Here is a 15391-nt window from a genome sequence, read left to right as displayed (position 1 = left end):
TTTAATGAGCGAGTTTCACATATATGGTGGAGCTGCACTGTTTGTATATATTCACGGAGTGGAAGCATAAACAGGAAGCTGGCTGTAATGCATCTTGTACACTGAGTGATACAGCTGCAACCCAAAAATAATCAGTTCTCGTGATGTGATGGAGGGTTCTCGTTAACCAGGAAACACAGTTTATATGTTGTTCATCAACAAGCTTGATGCTGAGTCGACCTGGTGAACATGATTGCGTGTGGACAGGTGTGCACCTTGTTGGAAGCCATCTCGCTGACTGAGCGGTGGGTCTGAATGGTCTCCAGCTGGTCCAAACACCAGTCCAGTTCCTCCAGAGTCTCCCGAGCCATCTGCTGGTATGTCTCCTCTGGGAAGGACACACACCCCAATAAAATTCAAAACATGTGATACTGCAACTCTAAAATTGATTTGCAAGTCATTTAATGTATTTAAGAACAATTGAATTAAAGTTATTTGTGTTTTATGATGGAGCCACATTGTTTTATGTATTGTAACAGAGTAAGACAGTTCAATATTTTAAATTCTGATCTGCAGAATAACACAAAATTTAGAATTTCTATTCAAAACATCACTCTAAAACTGATTGACAGGTTCTTTCTGATGCTGTGAAGCTTTTTCTAAAATAAATAACTAAATTGAAGTTATTCATGAATTCTGATATAAACATGTTTTTTCTGTGTATCTTCTACATCAGATATCTTTATAAACCCACCAGTTTCTGCTCCCTAAAGGCTCCCACATTGTTGAATGCTCCTTTTAATTTTTACATTTTTTTTAACCTTCATTATGTTTAGAAACAGAAGTCATGGTACAATTTTGGAGTCAGATCTGAGACAAGATAAGTTGTACATGTGTTCTGCACCCAGGGTGTGAAACCACAATAAAACAGGGCTAAATTGTTATCAGCTAAGTCACAAAAATAATCTATTGGTCAAATTATTTAATTATACATGTAATTTCTATGGTCAAAGCATTAGATTGTGCCTTTAATGTTAAGTGTCTGGTGAAAACTAAATAAAAATGTCAGACACTGTACATCTGAAGCTCTGCAGAGTAAATTAAAATGCTGCTTGCAACATTTTTACAACAGGTTAGATTTTGTCCTCACACAAAAACAGCAGCATTTTCTCTCAGTTTCAGTGCAGCGAAGGTAAAAAGGTCCTGTTGAGTGAAAATTAAGCTTTACATACGTGTCCTGTTTACATCTATGTATGAAAAGACATTAAACTCCAAGCATCAGCTTTGTTATTTCTCAACACATATGCCTATTGTATCTATAGCATTATATTGAGTATTTTAAGATCTAGCCAGTCTCAGAAAATGTATGCATTACAGTTAATTAAAAAGTTCCTCAGTAATAGCCACATGATGTGCAGTGCTGTTCGGCAGTCATTTTCATTACTGATGATGCATTTAGGGAGTGTGGGAGCCTTAGTGTGTCCTTAAGCCGAGTGAGGGGACTGTGGGACTCTTTGGACTTAGAGTTTTAATTAGCTGACAGCGTACCAGAGAGTGTAGCTTGGGGAACAGTGGGTTGGCTTGTCACTGGTGACCTCCTGTGGACAAACACATCATTACATCAGGTGGAGAAGTACACGCTGCTGCCCCCTGCTGGGGATCAACACACATTCAGCATTACATGATGAGGCAACAAAAGGCTTGGCTCACAGAGGGGATGTGAATATTTTTATGTATCTTATTCATTTATATGCCCCTAAGAAGAAACAAAGGCATGTCTATGCTAAAATGTCTTTGAATATTGAATAACGCTGCAATGTGTGAATTTTTTAAAGTGCATAAAAATTCCCTTGTTTCACTTCAAATATTCAAGTATCCAAGGATTGTCAAAAACAAAGCATGAGCTCTGCACTGCTTTCAAATAGCCTTCGTGTTTTCCTAATTGTGTCGTGAGGGAGGCATTTTCAGGGCACAACACTGCATAATTATAGATGCTGATAATTCTGTGGTGCATTGCTTTATATATCATATTGACATCCAGCTAAAAGCCTGCCAACGCGAGCTCCTTATGTCTACTGCATTACAAAGAAGAATAATTTTAGCGTTATTGACCGTCTCCATCGTCTGGGTACAGAGTCAGGGACATACATCTGAGGCATGGTGTTCTCTGCACTCAGTCCTCAGCCAGTGAGTTGGAGAGATGCCAGATAATGCAGATCATATTTTCCTTGAACATAGCCTGGTAATCATAAACTGGTTAATCATGATGGCAAAAGTGTTTCCCACGGGAGCAGGGAGAGGGAGACATTAGCAAACACACACTGCAGACTAAGCAGGCAGTCGTGACGAGTGTAAGTGGGGGGAAGGGGTGTTTGACAGCATGATACTGACTTGTTAGTGGGTGTTGTGACATTGGCGAGGATGGTGAAGTTGCTTCTTACGGTTCGTAGGCTGGCCAACACCTGGGGGATGGATGGACAGCGTAGGAGGGAAAGAAGGAGGGAGGGAGGGAACAGGGGGGGGGGGGACAAGTTCACTGCACTAATTAACCACTGTTTCTAGTCATTTACAGCAGTTAAACATGTCAGACAATGTGCATGAGGAAAACATACCTGAGCGAAAGGGGTGACAATCATGTCCTCGGTGTGCCTGCAGGACAAAAGGTGGAAACAAAAAGTAGGGAATGAGATGAATGCGAGTGGCTTGGGTGGCTGAGGCGCTCGGTATTAGTGTTTATATGAGAGGCTGTATCCGTGAGCTGGATGTTTACAAAGACCTGTGTGGGTCTAAACAGAGAAATAGTCCTGAAATACTAATGGAAGGTTTTAGGTGGTTAAATTTACTGAGATACAAGCCAGGAAACAGAGCACAACAGTTAATGCTAAGAGGATTCATCATGATTTCATTAGCATAATGATTGCATAATTACAATCACAACCATTGCTCTGTTGATTGGGATAATGTGCAGTAACTGGTGTGTGTGTCTGTGTGTGTGTCTGTGACTGGACACTGCAGATTCAAAAAACATGTTTGAATTCCACTTGCTGCGTGATGGATCCAGGATGATGGCTTCGTGCTTACCCCTCACTGTTGATGGAGGAGTTGCGTGACATGGTTTTGGGGGATGTGTCGTAGTCTGAGTCTGAGCGGTACAGGAAGGACTCCCTGCGCTGGCTCTGGGGGAAAGAAGGGTGGAGCACCAACCCAGGACTCGCCTGCGAATCCATGGGACTGCGGCCTGGCGAGGGACCATTCTCCGAATCGAAACTGAAGGGTTTGAGGAGAAATTGGGGTTAATTTCTGTTACGTTTAATTTAAGTGTTTGTTTCACTGCTGCGTCTCATATCTCATAGTGACAGCAGGTAGTGACAAGATAAGCCTAGACACTCAAACACATGCGATGAGTCCGTCCACTTTTATTGTTTCTAGTTCTGCGAGAGGAAGTTGAAGAAAGAGATGTGACAGATGCTGCAGCATGAACCCATGCAGCTGTGACTGTGCTGCTGTTGGATTGGCAGACTGCCACCGGGCCGCCTTGAGATTTACACTTTACTGACAAGTCATATTTTAGAGCAAGTCATGTTTAAGTGAGCAAAATGAGCCACATCAACTGCAGCTTCTCTCTGGGCCAAAGCTGTCTGTCAGGGGAGCGCGGTGATTGAGATTGAGATTTGGATTCAGATCTCTTTTAGGATGAAAACCTAAGATTGTTGAGACCAGTATAAAGTCCACTTTCACATAATAAAACTATTTATGTTATAATCAAGAAACATCACCAACAAAAGAAAAAGAGATAATGTGGATACCAGATATCCAACACTGAGGCAACATTGTTATTGACCTTTACAATCATGTAAATCAATGTCTGCCTTCTGCTTTTTGTGTGGGAATGAAACACATCAGTGTCAGGCCAACGCATCGCTGATTAACATTAAACCCAAAACACAAGGCTGAAAGTAATCCGCCAGATCCATTCAAAGATGAGCTCAGCCAAAGGGGACAAGGCAACACGCTTCTCAGGTTGCACTCGTCTCTCTTACACCGACACCTGCAGTCATGAACTCTTTATTCTCCAGCAGCCCTCGACAAAACTCCAACTTTCTCTGTGATGAAAGTAGATTCGATCTCGCGGCTAAGAAATGAAGTCAGTATTGATTGAATGGGGTTGTAGAGTTTGGCATCATATAACAGGAAAATGATGGACAATTGTTTGGTAACAGCACAGACAGATACCAATTTATCTGACGACATTTCTGAAAAATGTACTGCTTGAGTTGTTATTGGGTTTATTATACGCTAAAACAGCTACAAGCCAAGACTTCCATATATAATAATATGAATCTGTAGTTGTCACTTTCAGGCTGACAGGGACAGAGAGGGAAGCAGGTTGCAGTGTAGCGGCAGCATCTATTTTTAATGTAGGATAACTTTTATCTCCACAACACCTCCCCACGTCTCCTAAAGTTCTCAAACTTTTTTTTTTTTATCAACACAGTTGTGAAAGGTTTTCAGTTTGATTTCTAAAATTAAGCGTGAAGTGTGATATTTTTAGAATTTACTTCTGAATTGGCCTATCAGGAGCCACCCTTCTCCCCAGAAGGCTTCATGAGTATGGCTACAGATCAAATTATAATTAAACAAGTTTCCCCACTAATGAAAAGCACATCAAAAATGTCTGCCAGGGAGACCCTCTGCAAGATGCACATGCTAATCCCCATTTTTATTTTTTTTTCTGCAAATTTTGAGTGTAATTATGAGACTTCAGCATTATGAATTCAGCACTTCCACTCATCTAATCGATCTGACTAAGCCTATTAAAGTGTGTGCATGGAATAATTTACTCTGAAATCTTCTTTAGGGAGAAAACATTTGCACAAATGTTTACAATGCACACACCTCACCTGAGCTGATGCAGAACAATCACAAATCACTGCAGCTTCTTAGAGAGGAATGGGTCAAATTATAGATCAGTGCCTTTGATGCAGACCTTTACCTGCACATACAGTGAGATGAGCGTCTGCGCTCCTGAATACTGCGGTTCAGTTTCATACGCCGAAACAGAGCAGAGCCCCCTTGTCCGCGAGACAGGTCCACCGGTGACACAGGTGAGGTGAGAGAGGGCGCAGGAGGTGGACCCTCAGGACTCTCCCACAACCTGAGCTGTCGTGTCAGCTTCCTCTGACTCATCGTCGACCAGTTAAAGAAGACTCCCCCAGCCTCCACTTAAAACTGGTTGTCTCGCTCTGCTTGGCTGTCTGCCTCCCACACAGTCCCCCTCATTGACTAGTGTGTCGACTCACGTCTGAGGAAGACAGAACCTGCTGTACGTGGCGCAAACTGTCCTCAGTCCAGAGCAAGATCCAGTATCAAGGCCTGATCCTCCCTTTAGTCCTGTTCTCCCCCGTGTCTCATGCCAGAGGAGTCAAAGTGCATCAACATGCATATCCTCCACTGCGATCCTCAGGCCCTGGATGTTTAAACTCCAGTTCACCCCTTTTCACTTCCTCAGCTTGTTCCCTGGATTTATCCAGGTCTCCTTAATCCCTGCCTGTGCAGGTTTGTTTGAGGTTTGTCTGTTCCTCAGCTCCAACAACTTCACAGAGGAGAGCTCTTCTGCCATTTCACCACCTCAGCTCTGTTTGAGTCCTGCTGCTGCTGATGGAGCCGGACGGCCCAAACGGGACCTCTGTCCCCATCTGGTGTCCAGGTGGCTGTGGCTTCTGTCTCACATTCGCAACCCTGGAGACATCCAGGCTGCAAAAACAACCGCGGGACCTGCTATGATGCCTGTTAATGTCCTAATTAGCTAGCCTTTCGCCCTTCATGTTGTATCTGTTACTGTTTCTCTCCTCCCCCCGCCTCCCCATTGCAAGCATGTGCTCTCACAATCCTTATCTCTCTGCACACAGTTCCTCTGCAGCAACAGGAAGGCTGATCAGTAAGAGTAACACAGCAGACGCTAGAATAGAGCAAGACACAGAGCCTGTGTCATGAGGATTTGAAGAAAAAATAGAAAACAAACCAGAAAGAGGAGGAGAAAAGAGAGAAAAAAGGCAGGGGGAACGGGTTGACTCATACCCCTGTGTAAATGTTTACATGTTCTACTAAAGAGCGTGCGAGGCTTGCGCCCAAAACATTTTGTATTTTGACATCAACAGCCTCGCTCACCAACAGCACTTTCCTTGGCCTTTAGATGTGAGCAGACACAGTGCTACCTTAATGTTCTCCATGAGTAACAATTAGACCATGAAATAGCTTTCAAACAAGGTGCATTAGGTCAACCACAACTAATTCAGTGATGACATCGGAGATAGCAGCCTGAAGCGGCATTCTTCATTTTTTTTACATTTTTTTTTACACGTACACGGTTTCTCAAACAGTACATGGCTGCTTTTCTGACAGTGCAGCTCAGAATGCACAAATATTTGACTGCAGCGTTATTAAAAAGTATGCTGGAGCTATTGAACCACTGCAGGTATGAAGTTTGCTGGCAGTTCAGTTCCTGAGGTGTTATTTATTACTTTCCTCACAGGAAGTTATTGATTAATAGCATTGGAACTACCTCATTAACCCCTGAATTACCAACATGGCATTTGGAAACAACACTGTTACAAGTGTGGCAATTTCCTCAGAAGAGAGAACAAAAAAAAAGTGGTGAGCTTGTTGAGTAAGTTATTGTTGAGTGGAAGAATTTCTCAACAATGATTGCACAGCTTACTGTATTTCTTTCCTGTAGCACTGTCTAATTCTCCAGAGTAATATTTCTAACACATATAACACTAAGAAATTAAACTATATAGTTACATAAATAAATGTACACATGCATACATGTACATATATATATAGAGTATACATTTTCCCCCACATATAACTGAAGTTTTTGAGTCATAGATGAAGTTTTTAAATAAACAAACATTTATTGCAGATTCTAGTCCAGTGTTTCCGATTTCTCTGCATAAGTAATTGAGATAAATGTCCATTATTATTGATTCTTACTATTTTAATGTCTGTACTGCAGGTTGATGAATTTCTGAATAATAAGAACACATCATACATGCTATTGATTCTTGATTACATCTTTTTTATAATTGCTGTCTGTCTGTCTGTCTGTCTGTCTGTCTGTCTGTCTGTCTGTCTGTCTGTCTGTCTGTCTGTCTGTCTGTGTTTTGTGTGTTTATTTGCAACCGTAGTGAGCGACAAAGAGGGAAGATATTCCAACTTTGTGTCACAGTTTGAATACACTGTCTGCACATACCAAATGAGAGCACAAATGAGATGACTTGTGAATAGTATCTGCTTTTCCCTCAGCTTTTTTCTGCAAGAGCAGCTCGCAAAAAAAAAACAAAAAAACACACAACCTGCTGCATGAATTCAGTGTTCCACCTTTCAGCAAGCAGCTTAAAGCCTGAGCACAGCGAGGAACACAGTAAAGATAAGATGCCTTGTCAAGCTGTTTCCTCCTCTCCTCTTGCCTTCCACATTCACCTTTCTTCTCAGTCTCCCTCTTCCCTCCCCTCTCTCCTGGTAGAGAGTAACTAGCGTTTGTTTATGATGCACAGGGGATGGATGGTGCAGCTTGTCTTGGAAAGTCACTTGTGAAAAGGCCTCACATACGGCCTGTTTGAACAGTGCCTTTCAAAGACAGACTTTGGAAAAATGTCAAGAATTGTAATTCACATGACAGTTACTATTGTAATCTCTGGAGAGCTGATGAAGAGACAATTATTCTATTGCCAATTAAATACAGAGTCCCAGCTCAATAATAGCTGGTGAAACCTCTCAAAGTGACTCATGCGCACACATGGACGCATACACGCACATGTGGACACACACACACACACTGGCAAAAACACCCCCCCATGTCGCACTTGCAGCGCGCACACAGATGAGTGTTAACGCTGTAGCTCTTTTGTTTTCACTCAAACACTATAAAAAGGCAAACTAGATGCATGTACACACAGAGACACACAAACTGTACACAGGGTGATTATAAGCCAGGCTGTGGGCAGCTCTCTTGCTTTCATTATGTGAAAGCAGAATCCCTGGAGTGTATCGCAGTGGACAATGACATGATGATCAGAGGTTTCAGAGGGATGGGGATTAGTGCCAGCTGAGTGACTCCTTCTTATGGAAGATAGCAAACCGTCTCTGTCAGGATGGCGAGGACCACATTAAAGCTGCTGTCTTTCATGTAACCCCGCTACCTGAACTGCCTCATTCTGTTAACTCACTGGGGCTTGGTCACGCACAACAGAGACAAAGCTACGGTAATGGATCTGTTAACAACTGGAGCATCCCTGGCTGAATGGCAGCCTAACTCGTCTCTATAATGATGATATATGGAACTGTAACTTGATGATGAAAAAAATTAATGTTACTGATTCTGATTCTGATGGCACATGGTGTAAAACGTGAATAAAAACAGATTGCAGTACAGACAAACCCTGCTTACCGACAACAGTATTACAAAGCATTCCTGAGCCCATGTAGTAATATCCTTCATACAATTGTGTTCACAAAGTGGTGAACCTCACCCCATCCTTACATCCTTGCGAATGACAGCCTTTCCAGGATGCCCCTTTTACCCAATCATGACCCTATCACCTGTTACCAATGAACTCGTTTACCTGTGGAATGTTCCAAACAGGTGTTTTTGGAACATTCCACCACTTTCCCAGTCTTTTGTTGCTCCTGTCTCAACTTATTTGAAATGTGTTGCTGCTGCAAAAATCAATTAACTTGATTGGGTAAAACATTAAACATGTTGTCTTCAATTGAGTATATGTCAAAAAAGGATTAGCGTATTATCACAGTCTGTTTTACGTATGTTTTCCAACTTTTTGGGAATCCTGGTTTTACCACTTTTTAACCCCTTTAGCCTAACTTAATGGCAATATTTAATACAATGCTAATAGTATAGGTCTGCATATTCAGCTTAAAATTACATATTTATTCACCATTTTAGCTACAATTGTGGAGCATTCTGGGGCGATGGCACCATTTTTGGAGGATAACGTATAGCCGTCATATCTGTCTCTGTCACTGTCATTTGTCCTTTGTTCATCATCAAAAATGTATGAATTCAGTGTGAAAGCCCATATAGAGAGAATCTCCCAACAGAGGCAAAAGTGCAAAATATTACAAAACTGATGTCAGTTAATGATAGGCTTAGGGTTAGCTAATGTTATGCTAACTGAATGCTAACAAACGTTGGCTAATCGTGGTAAGTTTATCTACCAGCATCTAACAAAAAGAAACAACGTTAGCCTACTTTTGTGTCTCCATACTGCGACATTTCGTGTTTTTAACCCTTATCCGATGTGTTTTGCATTAGTTCAGCAGTTTGTTTTAACTACCAACCGAATGTATTTCCCCATCTATTTTAAAGTTAGAAAAAGTAAAGCTGCAGTCACACATTCACTCTGTCTGAGCTCCTGCAGTCAGGGCAGTTAATAAGCCTTTATAATATAAAACTAATGGAACAAATAACACAGCCTTAAGAAAATATGCTGCCTTCAAAAGGGACTCGTGAGCTTGTGGTGAGACTAACGCTGCAAGGCAAAGGCAACATGGATATTACTGTCGGCGTGTAGAAGCCACCAAGGCTAACAATTTAGCAAGCTAGCAAGCGGGAAACATAATGTAGGAAATGCAAAGGCGCAAGGACAGAGGAAAATGATGAGGCCATTGGGAATATAAGCATAAAATTGCAAAGACAAACTCTATACGCCTGAAATTACAATATATTAACTTACCATCAAATTACCATCACCATTAGCAAACACGTCTCAAATCCTGAACTCAGAGTTTTCAGATAATTTCTACTTCCAAGGTTGTCAGTATCACAAGAGGGGAGCCTTCACAGCAGAACATGATAAACACGACCCTATTTGAAAGCAGCAATACTTGTGAATTGAATGAACATGAAAACCAAAAGATCATTTAAGTGTGCTGGACGATACTAAAGGTCATTTACAACAGCCTGACTAATTCATTTTGCATGACTGAGAGATGTGGTCACTGACTTGGAAAATGTAAAGCTCATTTATTGCATGTGCAGCAACTGTGTAACATCAAGCTGAAATGTATTTAAGTAGAGAAATCTTATACACAGGTATTACTGTAATACTAGTGTGGTTATTAAATTAGCACTAGGCATTTCTTACAGAGTCCTTGTGTGCAGAATAAGCCAGGAAGATTGGACTGTTCTGCCGCAGCAATTTTCTCTCCTCTGCACACATTTCTGCAACAAAAGGGGGAGCTTGATATCATGTCATTAGTACGGCAGGCTTCAAAGGGCTTTGCAGCCCCGAGTCAATGCAGCGATTAGTTTAATTAAACCTATAAGTCTATATAAGACTGTAGAGGAGATTTACATACATCCCCTCCACTGACCCTCTCTTGCAATCGATTATTCATTAACAGTCATCACGAGGAAGCCTCCAGCTGGGGATAGCTGCTGCCATATCAGCATTTTCCCAACAGTCTGGTTGGTGTCAGCTCTCCTGTCCCTCAGCTGCTCTGTGTGCTGCCGTTAATCAGGCCTCTCTGAGGGGATGATCCAACCCTTGTTCATTTAAGCTACTTCAAAAAAATAAAAGAAAAAACACTCCCAGTCAATCTCTCCCCCTACCCACTTTTCTTCATTCTCTTCAGTTCACTAAGTTAATGATTAACCTGCCTGAGTCCATCACCCTCTCTCTCCCCACGACACACACACACACACACACACACACACACACACACACACACACACACACACACACACACACACACACAGTCCGTACTCTCAGCCTCAGTGGAGAATGACAGTTATTTCCTGCCCCCGCTTCCTCCTCTGCCAAGCAAGCACAGATGCTTATTTCCACGTGCAATTTCAACCCCCCACCACCACCACCACTACACCCCCCACCCACCCATGAGCTGTGCCTCACCCAGGCATTTAGCACCTGGCTGATTGCTACCAGTGCGGGGGTGGCAGTGAGGGGAGTTGAAGGGAAGAGAAGCGGGGACTTGCAAATTGGGAAAGGGTGCTACTTTTATAGGCTGACCATATAATCACAGCTGTACTCTATTGCTGCGGTTGATTCATCCGTGGATCTATGGAGCACATTAAGGGTTTTTATTATCAAGCACTCTCAGGCTGGGGCATGCTTTTAGGGCAACATGCCCATAACTGACACATCTCAAATGACATGTCCAGAGTGGGCTTGCCTTCTCCGCTTGCCTCAACTTGCCCTTTGTGCCTCTCAGGCAATCACAAGAGAGAAGGAAAGAAAGACAGGGCACGCTCAATCCTGCTTCCATTTTAATGTCGACATTTACAGTGCGATGCACAAGAAGCAGAAGCTCTGAAGGGAAAGCGTTGGCGCCACGCCACATGGGCAAAGAGAGAGCATCTGGCCACTGGAGCTTCACAGAGCCAGGATGGGAATAATGCAATGACATACATGTAGGAGGAGAAAATACAAGACAGGATACTAGAGCAAGAATAAACAGATGGAAAAGGCTATGAGAAGACTGTCGGTGTGACAATGACAGCGTGGTCAGCAGTCACACTGTTGAATCTGATCAGCTGAACTTTTAGCTTTCATCTAATTTAATGTAATTTGCTGAAACTTCTTAAGACCACAATCAGAACCATTTCAGACCTTAAAGGCATGAATTCAGGCTTCATGGCTTCTTGAATCCTGCCTGCCACATTTAACTCATCAAATTATGTTTGCTAAGAAACATGATCTTATAAAGCACTCCAGAAACCCCTCCTTCATCCAGTTTGACTACACTTGCACGATAGAGGCTTGTTATGAGCCGTTTCATGCATGCATGCCAGATGAGTCACCGATATTTTCTCAGATAAAAATGAAAACAATGCTAACCCCAATGAAAATTCAAATCCTCTTCAGCCCCTACCCCCACACTCTCAGTTTACAAGTCACCAGAGCTGCAGTGAGATCCACATCTCACCATTAATACTGGACTGAAAGTGGCTGTGCACAATATAAGACATTCTGTGCTCATTATGGTGCAGGGACTATTACAAGCATACATCCATCAATACTGAACAAAATGATGCAGCTGGAAAGCAAGTCTGACTTGAAACTCTTGTCGAAATGACTGAACAGATAGCTTCTGTTTATCTTTAATTTTTACATTAAAACAACCAAGGGCCAGACAGAACAAGCACTTCTCTTCTTGCACATTTAACACACAATTTAAATGTCTGGTATTTTCTATTTTTTAAGTAGAAATGAATGTTTTTACAGTGCATTGACCCTGACCTCCCTCACCCCTGCCCCATCCACTGCCCCTCCCGTTTGGCCATCAACTGTCTGCTCCACGGGTAGCCTCTCCCACCCTTCCAGCGCTCCGCTGCGCTGTGGTCAGATCACAGAGCTGGGGATTACAGCAGATTATCCTGCCCACAGGATCACCAACCCAACCCGGGCAGCCTGAACACAGAGAGCCGGCCTCAGCCTCTGAAAGTGCAGAACACAAGCCTTTCAGGAAGACCCCGGAGGGATTGGCCGCAATCACACACCTGGCAAATACCACACGAAAGGGATTTATTTTATGGGCTACACTAGACAGGATAATCAGCCTTTATTCCGCGCAGCAACCGGGCCTCCACATTGTGAAAGGACAGCCACCGCCAGCCCTCTTAATCTATTAATGCACTGTACAAAATAAATTCCACATGGATTGAGTGGTTCACATTAGGCACACAAAGCTCTTAGCACAGAGTTTCCTTTCACCTGAGGAATTTGGGCACTGCTGCTTTGTGGACTGTCTTACACTATTCTTCGAAATCCACCAGAGGCACCTATCCTTCCACATCACCATCAGCAGATCTCAGAACTCCCGAAAACTCACAGGAGTCTCTCCGCAGGTGGAGAGCGACTCATCCTGTCACCGCCATGTCTGCCTCACGAGTTGCTTGACTTTCAACTCAGCTTTGTTTAGATGTAGCTTTGTGACACGGCCCGCTGCACAGCACACAGCTACTGCGCATTACAATTTAAATGTAACAGTACAGTGGGGTGAGAAAGTCTTGTAAGACATTCACACTTTTTTTTGGTTGTGGTGGTTCTGTAATCCAGCACATTGGATTTGATTTCAAACACTGAATGTGAGGTTAAAAGACTCAGCTTTAATGTCTGGGTGTTTACGTCATCGTCAGACGAACAGAGCAGAAAGTGCTGCTTTTTTCATGATACATAGTCCCCAAATTTTAGACAGAAAGTAATTATAGTAATAAACAAGTCAGAGTAAATAGGCATCATAATCAACATTTGGATGCAAATCTCTTACAGTCATAGCTTCTTCGTTGTGGTATGCCAGGCCTGTACTGCAGCCATCTTAACATCTTGCTTGTTTTGTGGCCTTTTTGCCTTCAATCTGGTCTTCAGGAAGTCAAACACATGCTCAGATGGGCTGAGGTCAGATGATTGACCTGGCCATTCAAAATTATTTCACTATTCGGACATAAAAATTCATCAATTGCCTCGTGCGTTTCAGATCATCTTTCTTCTGAAGTGTCTTTTGTATGAAAAGAGCTACAGATGTTTGCCCAAAACATCCCCAGAGATCCTTAACGTCACCAGTCAAACCTTACAGTCACTGTCTTGTAATACAGCCAAAGGACTGAAAAGCCTCTTCCTGACTGCACTGTATCTCTGCACAATATTTTGCTGTTGTCTGCTGCACTTTTGCAGCATATGCGAGAAACAGGGGGCAACAAGGTCAGCACAGCTTGTATTATTTTCTATTTTGTTGCCTTTGTGTCTTCTATCCACCAGTCTTTCTGCCTATCACAGCGTCTATCTGACTCTCTCCCCTTTCTAACTCTACATACACAATGAATAATCACAATTGAGATTGCGCATAACCAGCACCAGCAGAAATTCATCTTGCTCCTGCTTCTTCTTCCTCTCTCCAGTCTTCATTCATGGAGCTCCCTACCCTTTTATTTTAAATCCCCCCTGCAACCCCAGAGGCTGTTTAGTGTGAAAGGTACTTCACACTAAAGTATTTGTAAAGTATTTAAGGGTTGAGATTCGCAGCACCCAGCTCTTTTTATAACCACCATTCGAATTCCCAGATATCAGGGAGAGAACTGTTTATTTAATGAGCATTGTTCCTCTCAAAAAGCACCTTGTAGCGGGAGCTCCACGGCATTTCTCCTCCCCTCTGCTGTTGTGGAGACTGAAGCTGGGCTAAACAGATGGATCAGCTGACACAGAGAACCATCCTGTGAAATGACAGATGGAGGGACGTGTTCAATTGGTGCTCTGTTGAGTTTTCCGCCACTCGCATCCAGATAAATTAGGAGTTGAGAGACCAACTCCTCGACACGGAGAGTAACTGTTCCGCAGCGGCGAGAACAATAGAACGATATTGATTCGCTTTTGATGTTTAATGGAGTTTCTCAGTGAGGAGACGCTGGCAGAGGGGGTGTGATGGAAACAAGCAGCGGGGGTCAAGAAGATAAAAGAGGTATCCAGCTGAACTCTGCCTAATGAACTAAATTTTAATCGCACTGACCAGCATTCTTAAAGATTGGAAGAGTGCACTTACAAAACCCAATTAGTGCACATGGTGGGACCCTGATGATGAGAAAAGAAATAGGCTGAGAGCAATACGAGCTGGACTGTGGAAAATAGCGATAGCACTGGCGTCTCTACTATACCACCAAATCCATAAACCTCCCCATGCTGTGCCCCCCCCCCCCGCCTCCCTCCCCAAACCCAAGCCCACACAAGAAGTGGTATTTTTAGCGCATCACCCTATCTCTGAGATGGAGCGCCTAACTCCCTCTCTGCAGGCTGGGGCTGCTGGGCCTCTTTTATTTTAATCCAGACTAGAGCGAGATGAAGAGAGAGAGAGAGAGAGAGAGAGAGAGAGAGAGAGAGAGAGAGAAAGAGAGAGAGGAGAGTGTGTGAGTCATCCAGAGCTACCTTTGTGTCACTGTGGCTCTGTTCCTCCTTACCATCTCACAATCTTTTCCTCCATCTGTCTTTTCACTCAGACTGCCCATCTATCTATCTATCTATCTATCTATCTATCTATCTATCTATCTATCTATCTATCTATCTATCTATCTATCTATCTATCTATCTATCTATCTATCTATCTATCTATCTATCTATCTATCTATCTATCTATCTATCTATCATATTTAATCCAATCTAGAAGTGACATTCAGACTAATGAGCAGTCTTGGCGTCCAATTCGTCATACACACTGGTCAGCACAAAGATGGTTGGCTGCATATTACCTGAGAATGATGGCTAATTACTGATATAATGTGGTGCAAAAACAAATGCTGGGCAGGGTGCAGCTGAGTGAGAAAGCACACAAGGTTGATTTGAACACACAGTGAAATGGTCCATTTAGCTTGATGCTCTGAATT

The 15391-nt window shown here is 42.8% G+C and overlaps 1 protein-coding gene across 2 annotated transcripts in view; it reads right to left on the bottom strand.

Moving 5' to 3' along the window:
* The window catches only part of pde4a (phosphodiesterase 4A, cAMP-specific), a 40403-nt gene that overhangs the window by 11949 nt on the left and 13063 nt on the right, over nucleotides 1-15391 (bottom strand). Inside the window, exons 1-6 of one of the 2 annotated variants that reach the window (XM_070980450.1) lie at nucleotides 4973-5166; nucleotides 3061-3246; nucleotides 2592-2628; nucleotides 2371-2441; nucleotides 1528-1577; nucleotides 255-367 (exon numbers count right to left, since the gene is read on the bottom strand). In XM_070980450.1, coding sequence (XP_070836551.1) covers nucleotides 255-367; nucleotides 1528-1577; nucleotides 2371-2441; nucleotides 2592-2628; nucleotides 3061-3246; nucleotides 4973-5166 — 651 coding nt within the window. Of the gene's footprint in view, nucleotides 1-254; nucleotides 368-1527; nucleotides 1578-2370; nucleotides 2442-2591; nucleotides 2629-3060; nucleotides 3247-4972; nucleotides 5167-15391 lie in introns of those variants that run through there. The other variant, XM_070980449.1, reaches the window with a different exon arrangement.

The sequence above is a fragment of the Chaetodon trifascialis genome, chromosome 15 (assembly GCF_039877785.1).
Source record: "Chaetodon trifascialis isolate fChaTrf1 chromosome 15, fChaTrf1.hap1, whole genome shotgun sequence".
In the NCBI taxonomy this organism is placed as follows: domain Eukaryota; kingdom Metazoa; phylum Chordata; class Actinopteri; order Chaetodontiformes; family Chaetodontidae; genus Chaetodon; species Chaetodon trifascialis.
The sequence above is the reverse complement of the archived record's forward strand: the minus strand, read 5'-3'. Positions and strand labels throughout refer to the sequence as shown.